This window comes from Panthera tigris, chromosome B3 (assembly GCF_018350195.1).
Source record: "Panthera tigris isolate Pti1 chromosome B3, P.tigris_Pti1_mat1.1, whole genome shotgun sequence".
Lineage (NCBI taxonomy): Eukaryota > Metazoa > Chordata > Mammalia > Carnivora > Felidae > Panthera > Panthera tigris.
The window spans coordinates 11,559,144-11,581,797 of NC_056665.1; the positions used below are offsets into that span (position 1 = coordinate 11,559,144).

The 22,654-nt window shown below is 49.5% G+C and overlaps 1 protein-coding gene across 2 annotated transcripts in view; it reads left to right on the top strand.

Annotated features, from left to right (window-relative positions):
• The window catches only part of ST8SIA2 (ST8 alpha-N-acetyl-neuraminide alpha-2,8-sialyltransferase 2), a 32,279-nt gene extending 13,780 nt beyond the window's left edge, over positions 1-18,499 (top strand). Inside the window, exons 5-6 of one of the 2 annotated variants that reach the window (XM_042988127.1) lie at positions 465-758; positions 16,395-18,496. In XM_042988127.1, coding sequence (XP_042844061.1) covers positions 465-758; positions 16,395-16,680 — 580 coding nt within the window. In that variant the 3' untranslated portion in view covers positions 16,681-18,496. Of the gene's footprint in view, positions 1-464; positions 759-16,394 lie in introns of both variants that reach the window. The other variant, XM_042988128.1, reaches the window with a different exon arrangement.
• The last annotated feature ends 4,155 nt before the right edge of the window (positions 18,500-22,654 follow it).

The window sequence follows — 22,654 nt, forward strand, 5'->3', positions numbered from 1 at the left end:
AAGAAACCATTGGGCATATTCCTTAGCTGTAGGGAAAGCTCTTAGGAAGCACAGAGAGGTTGAGCAGGTCGCCCAGAATCACACAGGTAAGAAGTAGGAGTGTGCCTTCAGAGCCCTCACTGTTACCTAACGTGTCCAGGTCACACCTGCAATAGCATGGTCATCTTGTGAGCTGAGGGTGGCTTACTTGCCTCCTTCCTCTGCTACATCCTCAACTCCAGAAGGCAGGCACTGTACAGCCCCAGGGACCAGCAAAGTTGTATGTGTGTGGTAAGAGCCTAGCAAATACGTGTGGCAGGGAAGAAGGAGCACGGGTGACAGGAGGGGCGGGTGGGTGCTGGAAGATGCCCTGGGTCTTTGGGGATGAGGAAGAGGTGAGGGGAGGCAAAGGGTGGACAAAATGAAATACAAGCAACAGCGTCTCATCTTGCCCCAAAGGACCATGATGCTTTTCTCCCTGGCAGGTGCAACCTGGCCCCCGTACAGGAATATGCCCGGGATGTGGGGCTCAAGACAGACCTGGTGACCATGAACCCCTCCGTCATCCAACGGGCCTTTGAGGACTTGGTCAACGCCACTTGGCGGGAGAAGTTGCTGCAGCGACTGCACAGTCTCAACGGCAGCATCCTGTGGATTCCCGCCTTCATGGCCAGGGGCGGCAAGGAGCGCGTTGAGTGGGTCAACGAGCTCATCCTGAAGCACCGCGTCAACGTGCGAACTGCATACCCCTCTCTGCGCCTGCTGCACGCCGTCCGCGGGTGAGCGGCCTCTCCCTGGGGGTGGGGGCCGTCACCGAGTATGACAGGTGCTTGGTGGGCAATACTCCTTTCCCAGATGCATTTCCATTCCAGCTTACCCCCCTCGCTGGTTGTATGACCTCAGCACGTCCCCGGCCTTTCTGAGCCTTCCCACCTGGAGGAAGGAGGGGCGCTGGCAGGTGGGTTCCATCTGGCATGCCAGTTTTGACCAATCGGTAGTTGCCAGCCTGGAGAGCTGTGTTGAGAACAGTCCTCCCCTTGCTGCTGCACGAGTGATAAACCATGAAGGGCAAGGATGGAAGGAGGAACATGTGTTGGAAGCTCTTGCAATAGTTTGGGTTGGGGCTGACTGTGGCTTTGACTGGGACAGTGGTGGCAGATAGGCAACAGTTGGCTCAGATTTGCTGAATACTTTGGAGGAGAGGCAGCAGGATTTTCTGGTGGGTTCTGCTTAAGGACCTCCAGGGTGTGAGAAAGAGAAACATCCAGGATGGCAGTTAGGATTAGAGCTTGAGCAGGTGGATGGACAGTGGCACCATTTTCTGTGAGTGGAGAGCTGGGGAGAACCCCATGCATGCCTGGGGGTATTGAGGAAGAAGGATTTAAGGCATATTAAGCTTGAGATGCCTGTTACAAACATGCCCCTGCACACTCCTGACCTTGCAGCTTGGGTCAGGCCCTACAACCAGATGCCCATCCAGTCACATGGCAGGGGGTTCACTGTCCTGCTCTGGGCATAAGCGAGCCCCTTGTACAGACCTCCTGTGAAATTGAAATGCTCTTTACTGGGGCCTGAGCATAACTCAGTGTGACCCTGGGAAACTCTCTAGCCAATCAAAGGACTCTTGCTGTCCTCACCAAGGTGACCCCTGAGGCACCCAAGCCTGCGACCAGCTCTGGTCTCTTTAGGGTGGGTGTCAACACAGAAACCCATTGCCCCCCAAAAAGGCCTAAAGAGACATTCAGGAAGAGGCAGCCATGCTCGTGGCTGATGGAGCACAGTGACTCCTGATGGACACAGGGCTCACTGGGGCCACATCCCTTATCCTGGAGGTTCACCTGTCAGGCCTTCCTTCAGCATCCACTTCACCCCTGTCACAGCGTGGGTCTTGCCCCCAGAAACCCCCATCTCTTGGATTTAGGTTCCAGGCCTTAAATGTTGCCTCTTCCTGGAAGGAAGAAATTCTTTGCATGGTTTGGAGGTCAGACGGGATAAGAAAAGAAGAAGGACTGCCCCTTGGTAAAGAGAAACAGTCCCTTAGACAGGGAAAGGGCCACTACCTGGAAGAGACGTACACAGCCAGAGCTATTTCCAGCTATAATTGACTCACTTTCATCTGTCAAAATAGCATTAAGCACCAGTAATAAGCCCTTTAAACAAACAGGGTGTTAATCCTGGGATGGCAACATTTTCTCTTGCAGCAACTCCCGGGAGGAAATCCTGCAGGAGAGAGAACAGGGCAGCCTTCTGCTTTTAGCAAGGGAAAGAGGTGGGGGGCGGGGGGCGGAGAGGGCTTCAGGGGCCTTGGAATGGATTTCTGCCAATGAGCCTCTCCCTCTGTGGGGTCTGGGGTCCAAGAGGGTGTTACAGGAAAGGTGGGCAGCATCTGTAGTGAGAGGGAGGGCTTGCCTTGGACTTGGTGGGAATTTACCTGGGGTTTGCTTCAAGAGGAGGAGTGGGCTGGTGGGGGCGGGGGGCACGTGGAAAAAAGCCACAGGAGAAAAGACCAAGGGATCACAGAAAAGATGGCTGAGGAGGAACCTGGCCCAGAGGCAGACCCGTCTAGCATGAAAATTATGGGCTTTGGAGTTAGGGAGCCTTGGCTTCAAATCCCGGCTCCGCTACTCATGCGGTTGAAGAGGCCCATTGTCTGCCTGAGCCCTGTTTTTTCTGTCCCTTCGCTGGGGAACACTTCCTACATCTGAGTGTGTGTCCTGTGCTGACGAAGGAGACACACAGTCAGTCAACCATAGCTCCTGCCACCATGCCAGCTGCCACCAACCACCCACCAAGGGATTAGACTTGACCTATAGACTTAAGAGGTAGAAGTTAGGGGGCGCCTGGGTGGCTCAGTCGGTTAAGCATTCAACTTTGGCTCAGGTCATGATCTCACAGTTCCTGAGTTTGAGCCCTGCATCGGGCTCTGTGATGTCAGTGCAGAGCCTGCTTCAGATCCTCTGTCCCCCTCTGTCTCTGCCCCTCCCCTGCTCATTCTCTCTCTCTCTCTCTCTCTCTCTCAAATAAGCAAACTTAAAAAAAAAAAAAAAAGACCATATTTAAAAGGAAGAAGTAGAAGTAGGACCAGAAGGTGAAACCACAGGAAGGAGCCATATTAGGCTCAATTTTGATAAAGGATCCTGTAGTAGAGTGATGGATGAAGTCAGAGTCACCTGTCGGGAGTTCTTCACCTCAAAGTTCCAGTATAAACTAGTTCACAGGATAATCTTGTTCCTTATTTAAAACTCTATAATTAAATTCTGTTTATGAGGTGGGAGGGGATAAACATTTTCGTTGTGATAAAATATATACTACATAATATTTACTACTTTAACCAGTTTTAACCGGGCAGCTCAGTAGCGTTAAGTATATTGACACTGTTGGGAAACAGATCTCCAGAAGTTTTTCATCTTGCAAATCTGACACTCTGTACCTATGAAACAACAAGTCCCCTTTTCTCCAATCCCTCCAGCCCCTGGCACCACTTTCTACTTCACTTGCCATGAATTTGGCTACTTTATATACTTCCTACAAGTAGATTCGCACAGCAGTTGCCTTTCTGTGACTGACTCATTTTCACTTAATATAATGTCCTCAAGGTTCATCCATACTGTAGCATATGTCAGAATGTGCTTCCTTTTGAAGACCGAGTAATATTGTTTGTCCATTCACCCATCAAAGGACATTCAATTTTCTTTCACCTCTTGACAATTGTGAGTAGTGCTATTATGAACATAGGTGTGCTCTCTCTTCAAGACCCTGCTTTCTTTTTTTTTTTTTTTAATGTTTGTTTTGTTTATTCTTGAAAGAGAGAGAGAGAGAGAGAGCAGGGGAGGGGCAGAGAGTGAGGGAGACAGAGAATCTGAAGCAGGCTCTATGCTGTCAGCACACAACCCAGCTCAGAGCTTGATCCCACAAACTGGGAGATTGTGACCTGAGCCAAAGTCAGTTGCTGAACAACTGAGCCACTCAGGCGCCCCAAGACCCTGCTTTTGATTCTTTTGGCTACATACCCAAGTAGAATTGCTGGATCATATGGTAGTTCTGTTTTTAATTTTTTAAAGAACCTCCACACTGTTCTCCATAGTAGCTGCACCATTTTACAATCCACCAGCAGTGCCCAAGGGTCTCGGTTTCTCCACATTTTCACTGACATTTGTCATTGAATTTTCCCACATCCCTGATAACACTTGTTATGTTTGTTTGTTTTTTATATAGTAGCCCATGTTAGCTGCTTTTAAGTATACAATTCTATTATAAGAAAGTTGCTATTAGAGGAAAACGTAGGGGAAAATCCTTATGACCTAGGTTAAGCCACGGCTTCTTAAGAATGACACCAAAAACACAGGCAACAAAAGAAAAAACAGGTAAAATGGACTTCATCAAAATTAAAACTTCTTCTGCACCAAAAAGCTAATATATTAAAAGAGTGAAAAAAAATTCACCCACAGAATGGGAGAAAATATTTGCAAATCACATATCTGATAAGGGATTAGTATCCGGAGTACATATGGAACTCCTACAACTCAGCAACATAAATAAATCAAACAGCCCAATTTAAAAATGATTTGGATAGACATTTCTACAGAGCAGATGTACAGATGGCCAAAAAGCACATGAAAAGATGTTCAACATCACTAGTCATTGGGAAAACACGAAACCACAGTGAGGTACCACTCTACACCCACTAGGATGATGGCTATCAAAAAAGTGGGAGATAGCAAGTGTCAGTGAGGATGTGAAGAAATCAGAATCCTTGTGCCCTGCTGGTGGGAATGTCAAGTGGGAATGAACTTTGAGTCATCCTAGCGTCTTCATTCTGCAAATGAGGAAGTCAATGCCCAGACGGGTTGGGTGATTTGTGGGAGACCACCCAGCCAGTGAGAGGCACAGCCAGGCACTCAAGCACATCACCCCACTCTAGCCAGTGCATGAGATGCAGCAAATTTACACCCAGCCCAGTCTGGATTGGGGGCCCAGTGAGCTCAGTGGGCCGGGCACTGCCGCACTGGGGAAGCGGTGTTAGGAGACCACAGTGGGCAGCAGCATATATGAGCACAGTGCACAGGGCAGTTCTGAGTATGGGGCAGCTTTCCCACCAGGCACAATGCACCAAAAGGTGAGAATACCTCAGGGTCCCACCAAACACCCGCTGGCACCTGAGGCTTGACACAGTCTTGTGGAACCCCCTGTTGAGGCTCTCAGTGTCGTTTGCCCCTTGACCTCACCTTGGTCTCTGCCCTCCCTCATTCATTTGGCTGTTGGGTGGCTTGCAATGCCCAGATATGTCCACATGCAAGTCACTGTGCTCCCAGGGCTGGTTTAGTGTCCGCAGTCCATCCATTCATGGGGGAAAAAATTGTGGGATGCTCTAGTAGCTGCCAATAGGCTTATTGTGAAGACCACATGAAATCATGTATATAAATCACTTCTAGAGCCAATGCTGCTTGTGTTAAGTCCATCCAGCACTAACACCTGGCACATGGTAGAGCCATGTCAAGAGACCAAATGACCATGGTTTCAGTTTCCCTGGTTCAACAATCTCCTAGTACACATTTGTGATTATTAACCTACTTCTGGTCACTAATTGTTTCAGGTGTAAGTGCCTTGAGGTCAGGGTGATGCCACTTCCCGCTGCACAGTGCTGATACTCAGAGAGCATCTGGCGACTGGTCAACAGGTCCCCAGTGACCTCAGATTTAAGAAGGACATGTAGGAAAAGAGACAAGGGCCACAAGTAACCATCCCTAACACTTCTGTGCCAGACACCATGCTAAGCATTGTGTCACGTAATGAGAGAGCTACTACAAATATCCCATTTTAAAGATAAGAAAATTGAGCCTTGGGTGGTAAGTAACTTGTATAAGGTCCCACGGCTGGCAAGAGACAGATTCAGGACTCCTCCGTTGCTCCGGATCACCCCCGCCCCCCGCCCGCCCCGGATCCATTTGCCCCCTGTTACAATAACCAGGGAATAATGACAGAGGCCCTAGAAGAATAATGTCAGGAAGGCCAAAGCCTGAGTTTGAGCTTAAGAAAATAATAAGAACAACAGAAAGGGCATCTTATGTTTCAAGTAAGGAAAACCAAAAAGATGAGGGCAGGTGGTGCAGAGGCTACAAAAGACAGAGGGAAACTGGACTCTTGATTTCTCTTCTACATCTGTCTTCTCAGCAAAGAAGAGCTGTGGATAGTGTAACAAAGCCTTTGGTATCATTACTTACAATCCCACCCAACTGCTTGAAACCAGTGGTTCTCAACATGGTCCCCAGACCAGCAATATCAGCATCACCTGGGTACCTGTTAGAAATGCAAATTCTCGGGCCCAACCGGGCTTACTGAATCAGAAACTGTAGGACTGGGGCCAAGAAATCTGCATTTTAACAAACCCAGTAGGTGATTCCGATGCATGGCATAAGTTTGAGAACCTCTACTCTCAACAACACCGAGACCAATTAACATCCTGGGAGAAATCGTACACTAAGACCACTGAGAAGCTGGCTGTGATCTTCTCCAAATCATACAAAAATTGGAAAAGGACAGTCTGGAACAGCCCATCCTTGCCCCAATTTTCTAAACATGGGTGAAATATGGACTCCACTGGGCTTGTTGTCAACCCTAAGCCAGAATTTTAAAAAGGTCAGCAGTGCAATCAATGGCTCATGAACACCTGAAGAAGTAAACACCGAGAGCAGTTGTGCTCACTGGACGATGCCAGGGCACACTGTCCTGCTCTGCTTTTCCAAGGAGGATGGTAGACAGGTAGAGCCAGGATCAATACGTTGACAAAGTATTTCTTGATGGAGAAAGAACTGCGATCTGATGGATGGTTCAAGGAGTAAAAGGGAGCAAATGTTAACTCTCTTCTCAGAGAAGCCTTGTAAGATAGACACTATTTTCATCCCCATTTTCCTCACAAGGAAACAGGCTCAGAAATGCTAAGTGGATCACCCCAGGTCACTCAGATGAAGAGCGGCGGGACTAGAACCCATGTGTATAGGCTTCAGTTGTCTCTACTCTTCCACTGCCATCCCTCCTCTCATGTCCTTGACAGATAGGCTGACCACTGTCTGTTGACCGCTGACACCCAAAGACACTAATTAATTAAAGGTTGATTTCATGGGGATCTCTAAGAACATTCCACCAGCCTCCCATCCTGCCAACTATCCCCATTTTTACCAATGGCTTAGATGAAGGCATCAGTTGTCTCCTCAGCCAATGCACAGAAGACGTGACTTTTGGGACATTCCTAATATTTGGGGCTCAGAGTTGAATCCACACTTCTTTTGATGGGCTGAAACAATTAGTCAGTCTAAGAGGGAATTTAATATGGATAAATGCGAGATTCTGTACTCAAGTTCTAAACAACTGTATAATCTAAAATCTTAGATCTTATACAAAATGTATAACATTTCAAGAGTCTGGGAGATCAGCAATGACCTTGGTCAAATCCCACTTGGAGATGTTTTAGGTCCCAGGCCCAGGCATGAGAAGGACCACAGTGGCAGAGAAGTTCGAAAGTTGAAAGCTTTAGACAGAGAAGTCTCCAAAGAGCATGAGAACAATCTTTCTCCGATTAACAAGTATTTATAGGCTCCCAGAAGGCTCCAGGCCTGTCCTGGGGGAACACAAAAGTCAATGAAGCAAAGATTTTGCCCTTGAGGGGCTCAAGGATTTGGCCTGTGAGGCTCCAGGTGTAGACCTAGGGTTGAGAAGGGATATACAGGGAGTCAGGTTTCATCTGGACACTGGGAAGCACATTCCAACAAATAAAGGTCATCTGAAATGAGCTTGGTTGCCTCTTGTTCAGGCGGCAGTGAATGCCTCTTGGTGGGCCATGACTTGGGAAATGCATGCATCAGGCAGAGTTAGTGTATTAGTTTGTGAGGACTGCTATAACAGAGGACCACAGGCCGAGTGACCTAAATTGACAACAGGAAATTATTGTCTCACAGATATGGAAACTGGAAGTCCTTCCAAGAGCTCTGAGGGAAGAATCTGTTCCAGGCCTCTCTCTTGTGGAGGACCAGCTCCATCGTTCTCCCTGTGTGCCTGTGTATCTCCAAATCCCCCCTGCGTATTATGACATCCATTGCATCGGAATAAGGGCCACCCTAATTACCTCATTTTAACTTCATTACTTCTGTAAAGACCCTGATCTCCAGATGAGATTCTGAGGTTGACTTCCACAGACGAGTTTTGAGGGAACATCTTTCAGCCCACAACAGTTGGGCTAGATGGTCACCTTTTCCACTCACAGAGTCTTTGATTCATTGCACCTGTGCCAGGAGTCTCTAACCACTGGCTACTCTGCAGATGCTTGCCCATCTGAGGTAGTTCTTGGGCAGGGGCTTTGCAGGGAGGGGACAGCCTGGTGCTAAGAAAGCCTGCCCTTGACTCTTCATACTGGCCCTGCCCCTGACTGAACAGCTCTTCCAGAGGGCTTCTGGCTCTGCCACACTGCAGGGTGGCACAGTGCCCCGGCTGGCTGCTGGCAAGGGAGATGAGCAACCCAGCGGAAGGACACCCAGGCAGCTGAACGTGGCTGCAGGATGGGGAACACTCTGGTCCGCAGCTGGTAGTGAATGGCTCAGATTCAATGACAACAATTCGGAAGGCTGTGACCCACTGAGAGGGTGGCCCTCGGGCAGGAAAGCAGCCTGCTGCCTGGCCCGTTTAGCTGCCCAACCGTGGGCCTGGTGCAGAGGAAGCCTGTGAATTGGTGCTTAATTGGGCACCAAAAGTGCTGAACGTAGGCCGTAGGATGGCAGTGATCCAGCGGGCGTCCCAGCCAGGGCTGGAGCAGCAGATCTGCAGAGCAGGCACTGCTGCCTGGCAGCCTGGAGAAGCCTGAGGTTGGATGGGTGAGAGAGCAAGCCTGGTGCAGAGAATAAGAGGCAAGACCAGCGCAGTTGGGAGGTGGCCCCTCCCACACATGCCCATCTCAGTCCAAAGAAAGTGTCCCTAGGGCCAGTCCAGGAGCCGGGTTCCAGTCTCCTCCAGGGACGTGGAGTGTATATTCCATGACGGCGTTACATGGAGGAAAGGAGAGAGGTCTGCGGTATTAAGTCATTTTTCATAGCCTGTCTCTCTATTTTTTAAATAGCAAATGCACATAGTAAAAGGAAAAATCCAAACAGTCTAAAAGGATTTAAAGTGAAAAGCAAGCAAGCCTTCCTCCACAGAGGCAGCCTATTAAACTGGTTTTCTGTGTATACTCCTCCAGAAATAGCCACTTTTAAACATAAGGGAGCGTGTTTTAAGCACCGTACCTTGATATATTCTGGAAATCATTCCACATCAGTACACAGCACCTAGCTCTCCTTTACAGTGTCTGGGCAATAATTTCTGCGAGCAGAAGCCATTGGTGGTCACCGTGGGTTTTTCCAATCTTGTCCTAGTATAATCACTGCCACAGTGATCATCTTATACTGACACCTGCACACATACATGCATGTATAGGCTTGCTCGTCAGATGTGCCATCGCTAAAAAGAGATGAATGTGGGTATTGTTAGTTTGTATAGAGGTTACCAAATTGCCCTCACTAGAGGTAGGTACCAATTTACACTCCCACCTACGATTATTGAAAATTCCTGTTTTTCCATAACCTTGCCAACGTGGTATATTATCAACATTTGTTATGTTTCCAATCCAGCGGAAAATGGCATCTGACTGTTGTGTGAAATGGGATTCCTTTAGTTATGAATGAGGTTAATTATTATTTTTTTTTCCTGTCTGGAGTGGCGTCAGTTTAACCTCCAGGATCCAGCCACAAGTTTTCAGCCCCCAAGAGGTGGTCTTTCTGTCCCTGCTGGGCCAAAGGGTGATCCCTGTGCATGAGCGACAGTCTCTTGACTCCCCAAGGGGCCCTCCCTGTAGCAGGAGGAAGCCCTGAAGGGATCAGCATCGTGATTTTTCCTCATGTTTTTTGGCATCATACCATTAGCGTGCCTCTCTCATGTGCAGGCCTCATGGCTGCCTAGAAGGGTCTATGGTAAGGCCAGCCTCCTTCACTTCTCTGACCAGTGCCCCCACAGGGAATCACTGGCCTCTGCTTGCTCGTTTCCACTCATTGCTTCATTGAATAAAGATTTGTGATTCACCCACTCTGTGCATGAGCTATGCTAGGATCTGGGGTCATAAAGAAGCAGGAAGTCAGTCCACTTGCTCACAGAATTTTTAATTGTAGGGGAGGAGAAAGACAAGTAAATGAATAATTATAGCATAGGGTGATAAGTGCTCTGCTAGGGAAAGAACAGCACATAGGCACAGACCCATCTGGGGAGGTCCGGGAAGTGACATCGAAGCTGAGACCATACGAAGGAATTGCCAGCCAGGAGAACTGGGAGGTGGTGATGTCCTGCTAGAAACCAAGAAGTACCTTGTAGCCATGTGGCTGTGTATGCCAGGCGGTAGGAGGGATTTCAGGCCCAGCTCACGAGAGCTTCGCAAGCCTGGCTGAGGCCACTGGACATTCTCCCGGGGACTCAGAGAGTCACTGGGGAGTTTTTGGTGGCATGGTCTTACTTGAGGTTAACCTTGCTGACTCGACTGAAGAGCATTGGCTTGGGTAAGCACGGAGGCCTGAGGACCAGGAATGGGCCTCAACCATCCACGGGACTTAGCTCTGCACTGCCCCCCTTCCAGATTTTGAGACAAAATCCCCAGCTCTCCATCGTCACAAAGCTGGGCAGCCTCATCCTGAGATGTTCCCCAGGATACCAGAGCCCTACGCAGAGGGCTGTGGTCAGAAAAGACAACTGTGGGCCCTCAGATCAGGGCCCAGGCTGTTGATGTGGATAATGGGAGACCAGGAGTCTGAGGGTCTTGTCCCCTACTTTGCTGCTGACCTTGCACAAAGCGACACCAAGTGTCCCATGGTAACTACCTGTAAGGCATTCCTGCTCCTTAAGGACAACATGAGCTATGTCCCACAAAGTGCTTTTAGTGTCTTAGAGAAAGCCCTTTTGGCATCTTTTTCCAACAGTGGCAACCATTGCGCTTGCCACATCCCGAGCCCAGGGAGCCAGGAAGAAGGACAAATGTGCTTTGGAGATGATTTTGGCAATCCTCATCTTTTGCTGTCCATGCTCATAAAATACGGCGCTTAATCGTCTTGGCAATTGGGGTAACCAATTTGAAAAATAATTACTGCCTTCTTTGAGATTACTTTGCCTTCTAATTAAAATCTCAAGACTGGGATATTAAAGGTGCATTGTCAATACAACATCCCGGATGCACCCAGCTAACCTCATTTGGGAAGGCAAAATTAATTAGTTTGTGTTTTAACACCCAGCTGTTATCCTAAGGAAGGAAATAGTGTACAAGTCGGCCACACACACAGTCTCTAAATTGGCCAGAGCGACTGAGGAGATAGAAAGGAAATCAAGGGTGATTTGTTCCCACATGACTCAGTCAGCTTCTATTACAAGCTGCTCATTAAACGGCACCCCCGTGTCCCTGTCAGACATCGCTCAGGAGTGTTCTTGTTTACCCATGGCTGCAGGATGGGAATTAAGTGGGTCCCTCTGTGCCCCTGAGCTCTCGATTCAATCTGGAGCCTCCTTTGCTGTTAACACCTTCCCCAGTGATTGACTCTCGGTGGAAAGGCTGGCAGCAGATCCGAGAGGGCAGGCATCTCCGGCCCCGGACCCGCCAGCCACAGGTACAAGGCCGTGTGCGCTGCTGGGCGTCCCCCTTTCTGCTTTTTGACTTCTTTGTATTTTCCAGTTCCATTTGAGTCAAACGTTTGCTGAGCACAATGGAAGCCAGGATAATAGTGGTTGTAGGCTGTGCTACAGTAACAACCCCCAGACCCTTCATGGTTTAGCACAACTGAAGCTCATTGCTCATTCGGGCAAGGTGTGGTGCAGGTCGGCTCCCAGCCTCTTCCAGCCAGTGATTCAGGGATCTAGGATTCTTCCTTCTTAGGCTGACACCGTCTTTATGAGAGGCTTTGAGGTTCTCCAAGGCAGAAGAGAAGAAGGGAGGGCCAGCTCTTAAGAAACATTGGCCCTGGGGCGCCTGGGTGGCTTAGTCAGTTGAGTGTCTGACATCAGCTCAGGTCATGATCTTGCAGTTTGTGAGTTCGAGTTCCACTTCGGGCTCTGCACTGACAGCTCAGAGCCTGGAGCCTGCTTCAGATTCTGTGTCTCCCTCTCTGTCCCTCCACTGCTCGCACTCTGTTTCTCTCTCTCAAAAATAAATAAATATTTTTTAAAAATTAAAAAAAAAAGAAACATTGGCCCCCAAGGGACACATTTCTTGTCACAGCCTATTGGCAAAAACTGGTCACATGACTCCTGTCCAATTGCAAGGGATACCGGGAGATGTAGGAGGGCACATGGAGTGTTTGTTGAGTGCTGCTGTCCTCACCACAGTGCCCTGGCTGCCCCGTGCAATGAGCCAGGTGCCTCTGAAGCTCCTACCAGGAGTATAAGGCACGGCCCCTGCTCTCGAGGAAATTCCAGCACTGTTTAGGGGGGGAGACCAACCCATACACTAGCGAATTATCAGGCCAGATTGATAAGCACCACAGGAGAAGCAGGAGCAATGTTCATAATAGGTGGAAGTGATTACCTCAGTAGGAACTGGGAAGGAATGGAACAAAAAGAACATTTCCAGGAAGATGTGATTCATGTGGTTAGTTTGGGGGAGGGGGGCAGCGAGGGGAGGGGAAAGACAGTGTTCACCAAGGAGACGTGGGGATGAAAGTCACATCTGCAAGGGAGGGCAGAGCATGTGTCTGTGTAACCTCAGACCTCCTCCTGATCAAACTCTTCCCTCCCCGTCTCTGAGCACAGCACTGATGTCCTGAAAAGAAATTCATATCCAAAAGCCTTCTCAGGCGAAAGGTCTTACAATCAGAAAATAAACAAACCACAAATCCCTTAATCTGGCATGTGGCCGGTGTTAGGGCTTCAATTTGCTCAGGGAGCAAATGGAGCTATGCTCTCGTGCAGGGACACTGCGGTGGCCCGCACGCCCCTGGGTAGGGTCAACAGCCTCTGTGGCCAGCTCGGTCCTGGCCTCGACCCTCTCAGAATCACCCTAGGGCAGAAGAGGCCCAAAAACCAGGAGTGGGGAGGCAGCGTTTTATCTAAGCTCTATCTAACCTTTTCTCAGGCACATCTAGGACTGCTGCGTTTTCCCCTGGAACCTGAAAGAAGAGGTCAAGTTCAATCTAGGAGACCCATCGATTACCCACAGATACAGTCTGTTGACTCACCCAATAGGGCCTCACATGATGTTTTTAATTTATTTTATTTTTTTGAGAGAGAGAGAAAGAGTGTATGTGAGCAGGGGAGGGGCAGAGAGAGGAGACACAGAACCTGAACCAGGTTCCAGGCTCTGAGCAATCAGTGCTTAGACAGACACGAGGCTCGAACCCACGGACTGTCAGACCATGACCTGAACCGAAGTTGAATGCTTAACTGAACCACCCAGGAGCCCCTGTTTGTTTTTTTTAATTAGTTGCCAACATTTAAAAGCTTCGAGAAATTGCATAAAAATCCAGATCTCTGATACTCTTGGGAAAAAAAATCAGAAAATTTGGCACCACCATACTGGACAATGGTAAAACTGAGTGCCCTATTAGATGCCACAGTCCCATCACTGGCAAGCCTGAGGGTGGGCACTGGTTTTCTCTACACACATCCCAGCTCCCAGCTCACTGTGTCACATCCCCTGCCAGGCTGCCGGGCTAGATGAGTTCTCTGGGCTCAATCGTCTTTAAAACTCTACGACTATTCCTTTTAGACTCACTCGTTGCCCATCTTTTCTCTAAATATACCTTCCTCTTAGTAGAACCACCTACCAGTGAGAGCAGGGCTTTGTAGCCTTGGCTGCACATTTGAACTACTGGAGAAGGTTTTAAAATTCCCAGTGTCCAGTCTGCACCTAGAGGTTGCATTCAGGTTCAGTGCTCTTAAAGCTCCAGGCCATTCAGTGGACAGCCGAGGTCGAAAACCATCGAGTTAGAACCGAAAATGCAACAGGCTAGCACAGGAGTGGGAGAGCTCCCTGTTATCAGAGGTAGTTAAGCCAAGGTGAATGAGCGCTTTGTTAAAGATGTGTGGGGCGATCCAAACATCAGCTGCTACTCTGCTGGGATTCTTCTTGTACTCTCCCTGCTTTTGCCCCCGCTCCCCCAGGCTCTTCCAAGCTCAGCTCAGCCCCGTTGAACATACAAGGAAGGACACCTTCTCTGGTGAGCCTCGACCTCAGCACCAAGTGCCCGCTCTGAGCCGGCTCCATGACCCCCACGTATCAGCTGGGAGTAAGCTTCTCAGCTGTGCAGGGAAGAAATGATGAATGTCTGCACGATGTCCACACAGGTTTTCCCCCTATTTTTTCCCAATTGTGTTTGTGGTTAGTGGAGCCATTGTCTTGCTCTCTGCCTGTGTCCCCTTCTTCTGATTCTGGGTTGAAAAATTCAGCCACAGGGAAGTTGCTTGGCCCAGACAGGATGAAACAAGAGACCCAAGCACAGTGGTCTTCAAGTGACAGGCTCATGAGATAACAGCAGTTGCCTGTACCTGCCTCCCCCCGGAGCACACGGTGCTCCAGAGAATCATGTTTGCTCTGATTCTGGCCACCTGGGACCACAGCCTCCACCAGCAAACTCTAAGGGGAGATTCAAATCACCCACCCTGACAGGATGGACCAAGGGAGGTGGGGGGGGTGTCCTGGAAATAGGTTTCATTATAGCAAATATTCCTGATATACTGAAATTATATGGGTTATTAGGAATCTGTAAGCTTTTCTGAGCCAATGGCTAATACCTCCTCCCCCCCACAAAAAAAAAAAAAAGGATTTTAAGGTTAGCTTTCTGGAATGTCTTGGGGTTTCCCTTTGGGGGCTGCAGAAAGAACCACTTGCAAAAGACAGGGCATACCTGAGCTTCAAGAAAATCTTCCCCCTGCTCGCCCAGCTTTTAGCTAAAAACCACTGTGACTAATGAAGCAGTTTCAACTTCCAACAACATGTAAATGTTCTGCCTGGCATACTTATACTTCTGGCGTGAATTCAGTTGGTGTGTGTGACTATACAGTCACACGTATCACTGTGCTCAGGTGTCATCAGAAGCCGCACTGTGGCTGGGGAGTGCATGTGTCTCACAATGGCAGGTGGAGCACATGGGGTGAGGCCCCGAGAGTGTGAGGTCAGAAAAATACAGTCAGCGTCTGGCGTGGACACATGGTCGTGCGAAGTCGGTGGTAAGGAATTCTGTCTTTCCACCGAAGCATATGTACTGCATGTAAAGGGATTCAGCCTAGGGTAAAGAGAAACTTTTACAAGAAAGAGGTTATACCACACACCCCAGTGAGTTTGAAAACCAAGCAGAAGAACCACAGTGGAGGGGCGCCTGGGTGGCTCAGTCGGTTAAGCATCCTGACTTTGGCTCAGGTCATGATCTCAGGTCTGTGAGTTCGAGCCCTGCATCGGGCTCTGTGCTGACAGCTCAGGGCCTGGAGCCTGCTTCGGTTTCTGTGTGTCTCTCTCTGCTCCTCCCTTGCTCATACTCTGTCTCTCTCTCAAAAATAAGATTAAAAAAAAAATTTTAATTGTCCCCTTCCTGGAACCCTTTTGTACTATTGGTGGGAATGCAAACTGGTGCAGCCACTCTGGAAAACAGTGTGGAGGCTCCTCAAAAAATTAAAAATAAAACTGTCCTATTACCTAGCAATTGCACTACTAGGAATTTATCCAAAGGATACAAAAATGCTGATTCTAAGGGGCACATGCACCCCAATGTTTATAACAGCATTTTCAACAATAGCCAAATTATGGAACTATCCAAATGTCCATCGACTCATGGATGGATAAAGATGTGGTGTATATATACAATGGAATACTACTCAGTGATGAAAAAGAATGAAATCTTGCCATTTGCAACAATGTGGATGGAACTGGAGGGTATTATGCTAAACGAAATAAGTCAGTCAAAGAAAGACCGGTATCACATGATTTCAGTCATATGTGGAATTTGAGAAACTTAACAGGTGATCATATGGGAAGGGAAGGAAAAATAAGATAAAAACGGAGAGGGAGGCAAACCACAAGAGATTCTTAAATACAGAGAACAAACTGAGGGTTGATGGGGGTGGGGAAAATAGGTGATGAGCATTGAGGAGGACACTTGTTGGGATGAGCACTGGGTGTCATATGTAAGAGATGAATCGCTGGGATCTACTCCTGAAGCTAAGACTACACTGAATGTTAACTAACTTGAGAAGGAAGGAAGGAAGGAAGGAAGGAAGGAAGGAAGGAAGGAAGGAAGGAAGGAAAAAGGAGGGAAGGAAATCTAACATTTCAAACCTTAAAAAAATAAAGAAAGAAATTGTTCCCTTCCTGGAAAAGTGATTCACAAGCTCACGTTTCTTTTTTGTTTCTCTTCTTTTTCTTTTTTTTTCAGATACTGGCTGACCAACAAAGTCCACATCAAAAGACCCACCACCGGTCTCTTGATGTACACCCTGGCCACACGTTTCTGCAACCAGATCTACCTCTATGGCTTCTGGCCCTTTCCACTAGATCAGAACCAGAACCCCGTCAAGTACCACTATTACGACAGCCTCAAGTACGGCTACACCTCCCAGGCCAGCCCCCACACCATGCCTTTGGAGTTCAAGGCCCTCAAGAGCCTGCATGAGCAGGGGGCTTTGAAACTGACTGTTGGCCAGTGTGACGGGGCCACGTAAGCTGGGCACCTCGTGGGACTCAGTGGCTCACATTTCCTGCCAGCTACACCACAGGCAGATGGGAGTCGGGGTGGTACAAATTATACAACAAGCAGGCTAGTGGTTTTCTTTGTTCAAGTGTAAAACAGTGACCAGAATATATATATCTATACCTGCATATATATATTGACCTGAGTATTTATAACTGTGTGGTGTTCATCTAGCATTAGGCAGATAAGCCACAGGAAGAAGGTGTGGAGAACCCACCCAAACCAGATGGAGACTCGGTCCATCTTTAAGGGCAGAAGGACTTGACATGAAAAAGAAGCCAGTCCCATGACTTTGGATGACAAACTGCTTCCTGGATTGGAGAGATCTTTGGGCTCATGGATGGATGGAGAGCCACCTGTTGGCAGCTGCCCCAAGCCTCCGAGATATGTGGATCCTGGGTGAGCCAAGACCCAGAAGGGACATCTTGACCCAAGTCTAAAATGGTGCTGTTCACAGAGGAGAAGGAGGTTGAGGGGTCCAGCCTGGCAGAGGAGTATAGGGACACTGGGAAGCAGAGGCCGCTTCAGAGCCGTGGGCCTTGTTCCACAAACTTGGAGTTTAACTCTCCCAGGGATGATCCCCGGTGGACCCACCTGTCCCAGCCAGGCTTCCACAGCTGTGGAGGGAAGGCTAGAGAAGAAACTATGGTCAGTGCATATTCTGGCTTTGCAAGAACCACCGAGGACCTGGACAGAGCAGGCAGATGACACTAAAGAGCCTTGCGTTTTTCAAAATTTGAGACCTCCTGCTCAGGGGAGCACTCCGCCCCACAGTAAGGCAGAAGCGTGTCCAGAATGTGGTGGTTTGGCGGGTGTTCTTTAAAGCAACTAGAGTCCACCAAGGAGCAAGGGGCCCTGGGATTCCACCCTCTGGGTTAGCCCCCTTCCTGCTCTGTTAGAATGTCACTGGAGGGACCGGACTGTCCCCTTCTGCCACCGGGGAAGCCATGGCAAAAGCTTGAAAGGGCACCATCAAGATAAATGTCACCCTTTTTAAAATAGACATGATTGCCTTTCTGGGTGCCTCACAGAGCCCCAGAGCGTGAGACCTGAAAAAATGTTAAGCACCCAGCTTCATTTCTCTGTAACTGCTCTGTTTGCTTTCTGCATCATGCACTCGGGGGGCCTGTGCAGCCAGACTGCCTGTGTCAATGTCACTTCCTTATCATCTTCCTATCCTGATGGTCACATTAGCCGGCGCTGAGCTCCAACACTGAGGCTTTCAAGTCTGCAGGGAGCGGTTCCAATGTCCACCTCGACCCCCACCGGCCCACCCTCCCCCACGGAGGCAGTGATTTTAGAATTTCACGAAGATCCTTCTTGCCCCCTATTAAGATTAATAGTTAAGACTTTTTTTTTTTTTTTTTTACCCAAAGCCAAATGCAGTATCCAAATACTGGACACAATCTCCCTGGGGAAATCTGGGCTCCATGCCAATCACTTAGGGGCTAGAATCAGAGGTCACATATAGACAAGCATCAGCCGGCCTGATTAGTTAGATGTATTCCCTCACCTGATAAATAACAGTGTTTTCAAACATATTTGAAAGATAAGTAAAAAACCATTATCTTGAAGGTGAAGGGAGTTAAGAAAAGTAACCCAGATCTGCTCCCAAGCGCATGAGACCGGACATGATTAATCAGCGGCAATTCAGAATAGGACGTTGGCTCTAAATTCATGACTGAGGGGAAGAAGAGGCTGTGGGAAGGGTACGCAGAACCATCAACCCCCACACGTGGATACCCCAGCTCCAAACCGCGACTACGATTGCCACCCTGCATCTCTGTGTTTCTTCCCTTGTTGTTCTTGCCGTTGATGCTTGAAGTCTGAGATTTGGGATTTGCATTATAAAATGAATATTTTAAAAAGCAACAGCCCTAACAGCCTCTGTGGGAACTGAGTGGTTGGACTCCCTCACAAGAAATGGAAGTAATTAGTATCATATTTTACACTTCTCCAGAGCCTTTCATCTTGAGGATCTCAAAGGCCCTGGAAGACATTTAATGTCTGAAGCTGGCAATGCCCTGGGGAACAGGTAGAATTGCCTGGGTCTCGGTGGATTAACTAAGGCTTTGGACTCCAGAACGTTCCAGTGGTGAGTCCTAGGGAAGCTGGGATGCCAGGTCCTGGGGTTGGCCCCGCGCTCTGTGTACCGGCCAGAGCTCCGTGGAAGAGATGATTTTCCTTCTGTCCCATATTGAGCATTGTCCCCCATTGTCCCATAGTGTCCCATTGTCGTGGCTCCTTTAAACTGACAGTGGCGGCTGTTGAAGTAGAAGGAGCCCTGAGAACCTGTCCTCAGCTTCTCCCCAGAGAAGGGCTGGGGAGCCAGGACCATCCACACCCTTCTGTTCCCCAGCTCACAGGTCCTGCGCCACCAGAATGCTCTGGCCACTGATGGCAGAAGCTCCAGGGGCCTGGGCGCCCCCACCGGCTCCTGCTCCTCCAGCTGGGCGCACAGTCAGGAGGCAGCCTGCCCCCTCTGCCCATTCAGAGAAGTTCAGTTTGACTGAGGCGACACCGTAGCCTCTGGCACAGGCCAGCTAGCCTGGGTGGCCCCGAGTCCCAGCCTGCATCCGTCCCTACCACCTGGTCCACCACCTTGTGACGACAGTGGGCATGGCCATCCTCAGAGCAGGAGACCCTTCCAGTCACCTCCTGTTGACCGTTAGTCCCCAGTACTCTGCCATCACCCACCCTGGAGCCCCCAAGACCCCCATGCTCCTCAAGTCCCCAGATGACCACCGCCCTCCAGCAGCCACCTCCTTGGCCGATGGAGCCATCCAAAACACCATCTCTCCTCCAGATCTCCTGCTCTCTTTCCTCCCCGCTCCCCTCCTTCCTCCCATTTCTGGGAGGAAGAGACATCTGTCCTCTGACCAGTGACATTTTCCCCAGCCACTCCTCTGCCACCTCTGTCCTCACTTCCCCCAGCACACACCACCCATCCCGGCTTCTGCGGCCTCTTCCCTCCCTTCCCATCATGACCAGCCTTGGGAAGCGGTCTCTGGTGCTTGAGCTGAGGTCCCCCCAACCTGGCCTCCATGCTCCAGGGACCTGCAACTCAGCACCCTCCACGTGGCCACACCAAAAGACCCCTTGTCATCCCCAAGCTCCCCACATGGCTTGGTTCCACAGTGACCCTTCCTGGATACCCCTGTCCCCTTGGTGCCCAGGATGCCATGCTCTCCTCCCTTCCCAATGCCTCATCATGTATTTATGTATTTATTTATTTATGTATTTATGATTTATTTATTGCCACCCTTACCTGGATCCAAAAAGGACCCGAGGAGGGTCAGACCATCATTTCCTTCTCTCCACCTTGCCCCACCACATGGACACTCTGTACATGGGCGCCTTCCGTGGCATCCCCACACTACCCCTTGGTGGTGCCATAGACCTCATGCACCCAAAGGCAAGTTCATCATGTCTGCCCCCCCTTCTGCCACAATCCTCTCTCTTCATGAGAAAAGCCCCACGACCTTCTCAACCACCCAAGTCTGAGACCCAAAAGTCATCTTCGACTCTTCTCCAGGGGTCCCCTTGTCACCCCTCCCCACCAGCTCTGTCCTTGCCTCCCCGTGGCTCACACAATTGCAGCAGCATGCTCCCTTGCCCTCACTCTGGGAACGTTGGCACACCCCCGGCGTCCTGCACCTGCATGGCGATTTTTATCTCCAGCCATTCACAAAACTTTAAACATTCCCCTGACCCACAAAATAAAGTACAAGTCTTCACCCTGACACTGTAGACCACCCAGTAACACCCCATTCCTTCTTTACACCTTGCACTGGTCCATCTAGAATTGTTGCTACTTCTGGAAGGGGTGCCCGGGTTTCCTGTCTCTGTGCCTTTGGTCTTGCTGTTCTTCTTCTGTTCCCTTCAAGGCCCATTCAGAAACTACATCTTCCATGAAGCCCTCCCTGATCTACCAACCACTGGGATCTCTCCCTCCGCTGGACCACCATAGCACTTTATTTGTACCTTTCTCATGGCACTTACCATACTCTGCCTTGTATTATAGTTATTGTGCACTTGTCCTATGACCGTTCTTAGATTGTAAGCTCGCCAAGGGCAGGGACTGTGTTTTTCTCATCTGTGTCCATCACAGCACCAGGAGAGGTGCATAGCACACAGCAGTTGCTCAATAAATGTTTGTTGGATTAAATCCTGAATGCCTGTGGAGGGCTGTATAATTAATGAAGTCATTTTGCATCTGTAATGTCATAAGAACCTCCAAAAAAATCATATGAACTGGGCAGATGCAGAAATCATTATTCCTATTGGACGGGTCATAAAACTGAGGCAAAAAACTGCATGAAGCCCCATAGCTCACTGGCAGAATTTGCACTCAGGTCTTACCCCCTTATGGAATCTTCTGTTAATCCTTGTGGCGGGGTCACTGCAAACAGGAAACTGACCTTAAGCACAGTCCTGGCTGCCACAGGTCTGGGCATTGCCTTCACAGAGTCAGACATGAACATGAACCTCAACACGAACCCCAGATTTTGCACCCACAAAGGCAAAGCCTCCCTCCTTTTGGGGGGAGGACAAAAGCCATTCAGGTTTTACCAGGTCCCTGCGGGACCTCATAAATCATTCCCGCTGTTGTTGTCACAGGGTACGAAGCCATCCGTCCAGATGGCAAAGAGACCAACAGCTCCAAGGGGCCGCCGTTTGATAAATCTCTTCATGCCTAATTAAAGCCCCCCTTCCAGAATGAACGGAACAGGGACATTTGTTGATGCCAGTCAGATGGGACTCCAGACGTGTGTGCTGCCTCATGAATGCCCTTAATAGCATCCCCAATGACACTGACAGCCTGCCCTAGCCCGCCTGTCTCTCACCAGCACTGCTGGATGGAATCATCTCTTCCCGTCTCCATCCGCCTCCTTCTGCTTCCCCTAAGCAGGGCTCTTCCCTCTGGCATCCACCAAGAGCAGGGTGAGCCTGGGGAGCCAGGTTGCAGCTCTTCTCGGGTATCTGAGCCCTGACTGGGGCAATGTGGGGGGGATGGCAGAAAGGGAGGAGGGTGGGGAGCACCCTATGCCATTTCTCTGGGAAGCAAAATCCCAAGGGATTCTGCTCCAGTGGCAGGTTATCCACAGCAACAGGCAGGCAGCGGAAGGAGGTCCATCCGGAAGCAATTACCGCCCTTGGGCTTCATGGTGAGGGCAGGAGTTTCACCATTAGTGGTCCTGGTGGTGAGGCCGTATTCTACATACTACACATTGAGCCATCTATCCCCAAATCATCCAGTTTCCAGAATCACCCCCGTTGTGTATATCCAGAACCCAACAGAACCACCCAATGAGGACACTAAGGGTCCCCTGTGACTGTTCTTAGTCTTCCTCTCCATTTCCTCAGTCATCCCTCCCCTCCTGAGAACCTGGGGTGAGAAATGGGTCTCCCAGGGGATCCAAGCGCTATGTCAGGAAAGACCCAAATGCTCCAGCCATGATGTTCTAATATTAAAGAGGTTTCTCCAAAACTGACCCAGCACCAGCTGTGAGCAGCCAGAACTTGGGGAATTAATATAAAATGAGAGCCCACAGCCAAGCAGTGGGGAAGCTGCTCAGTGGCCGCGTGGACCCTGGCAGGGCAGACTCCGTGGCCAAACATGGAGGTGAGTCAAGTCGGGGTTGGCTCCACAAAACACCTCTTCGATTTGGTTCAAAGCACCTTCATGTTCTAAAACGAGGTGATCACAGGGGAGTGCCAGAGAGAGTCTGTGAAGAGACGACTGGCAATGAGAATAATTAGCCCTTCATGGAAGGTAGACGTTGCAAAGGAGACCACTCTGGGGCAAGCTGCTTTGCTCAAGGAAAGCCAGCATTGTGCATTCCCCTTGCAAGGGCCTGGGGTTGACAAGAATGTACTTCACTGTAGTAACAACTGTGGCTGCTGCTTGAGCTCAGGAGCAACCCATCTCCCCGCAAGAGCTC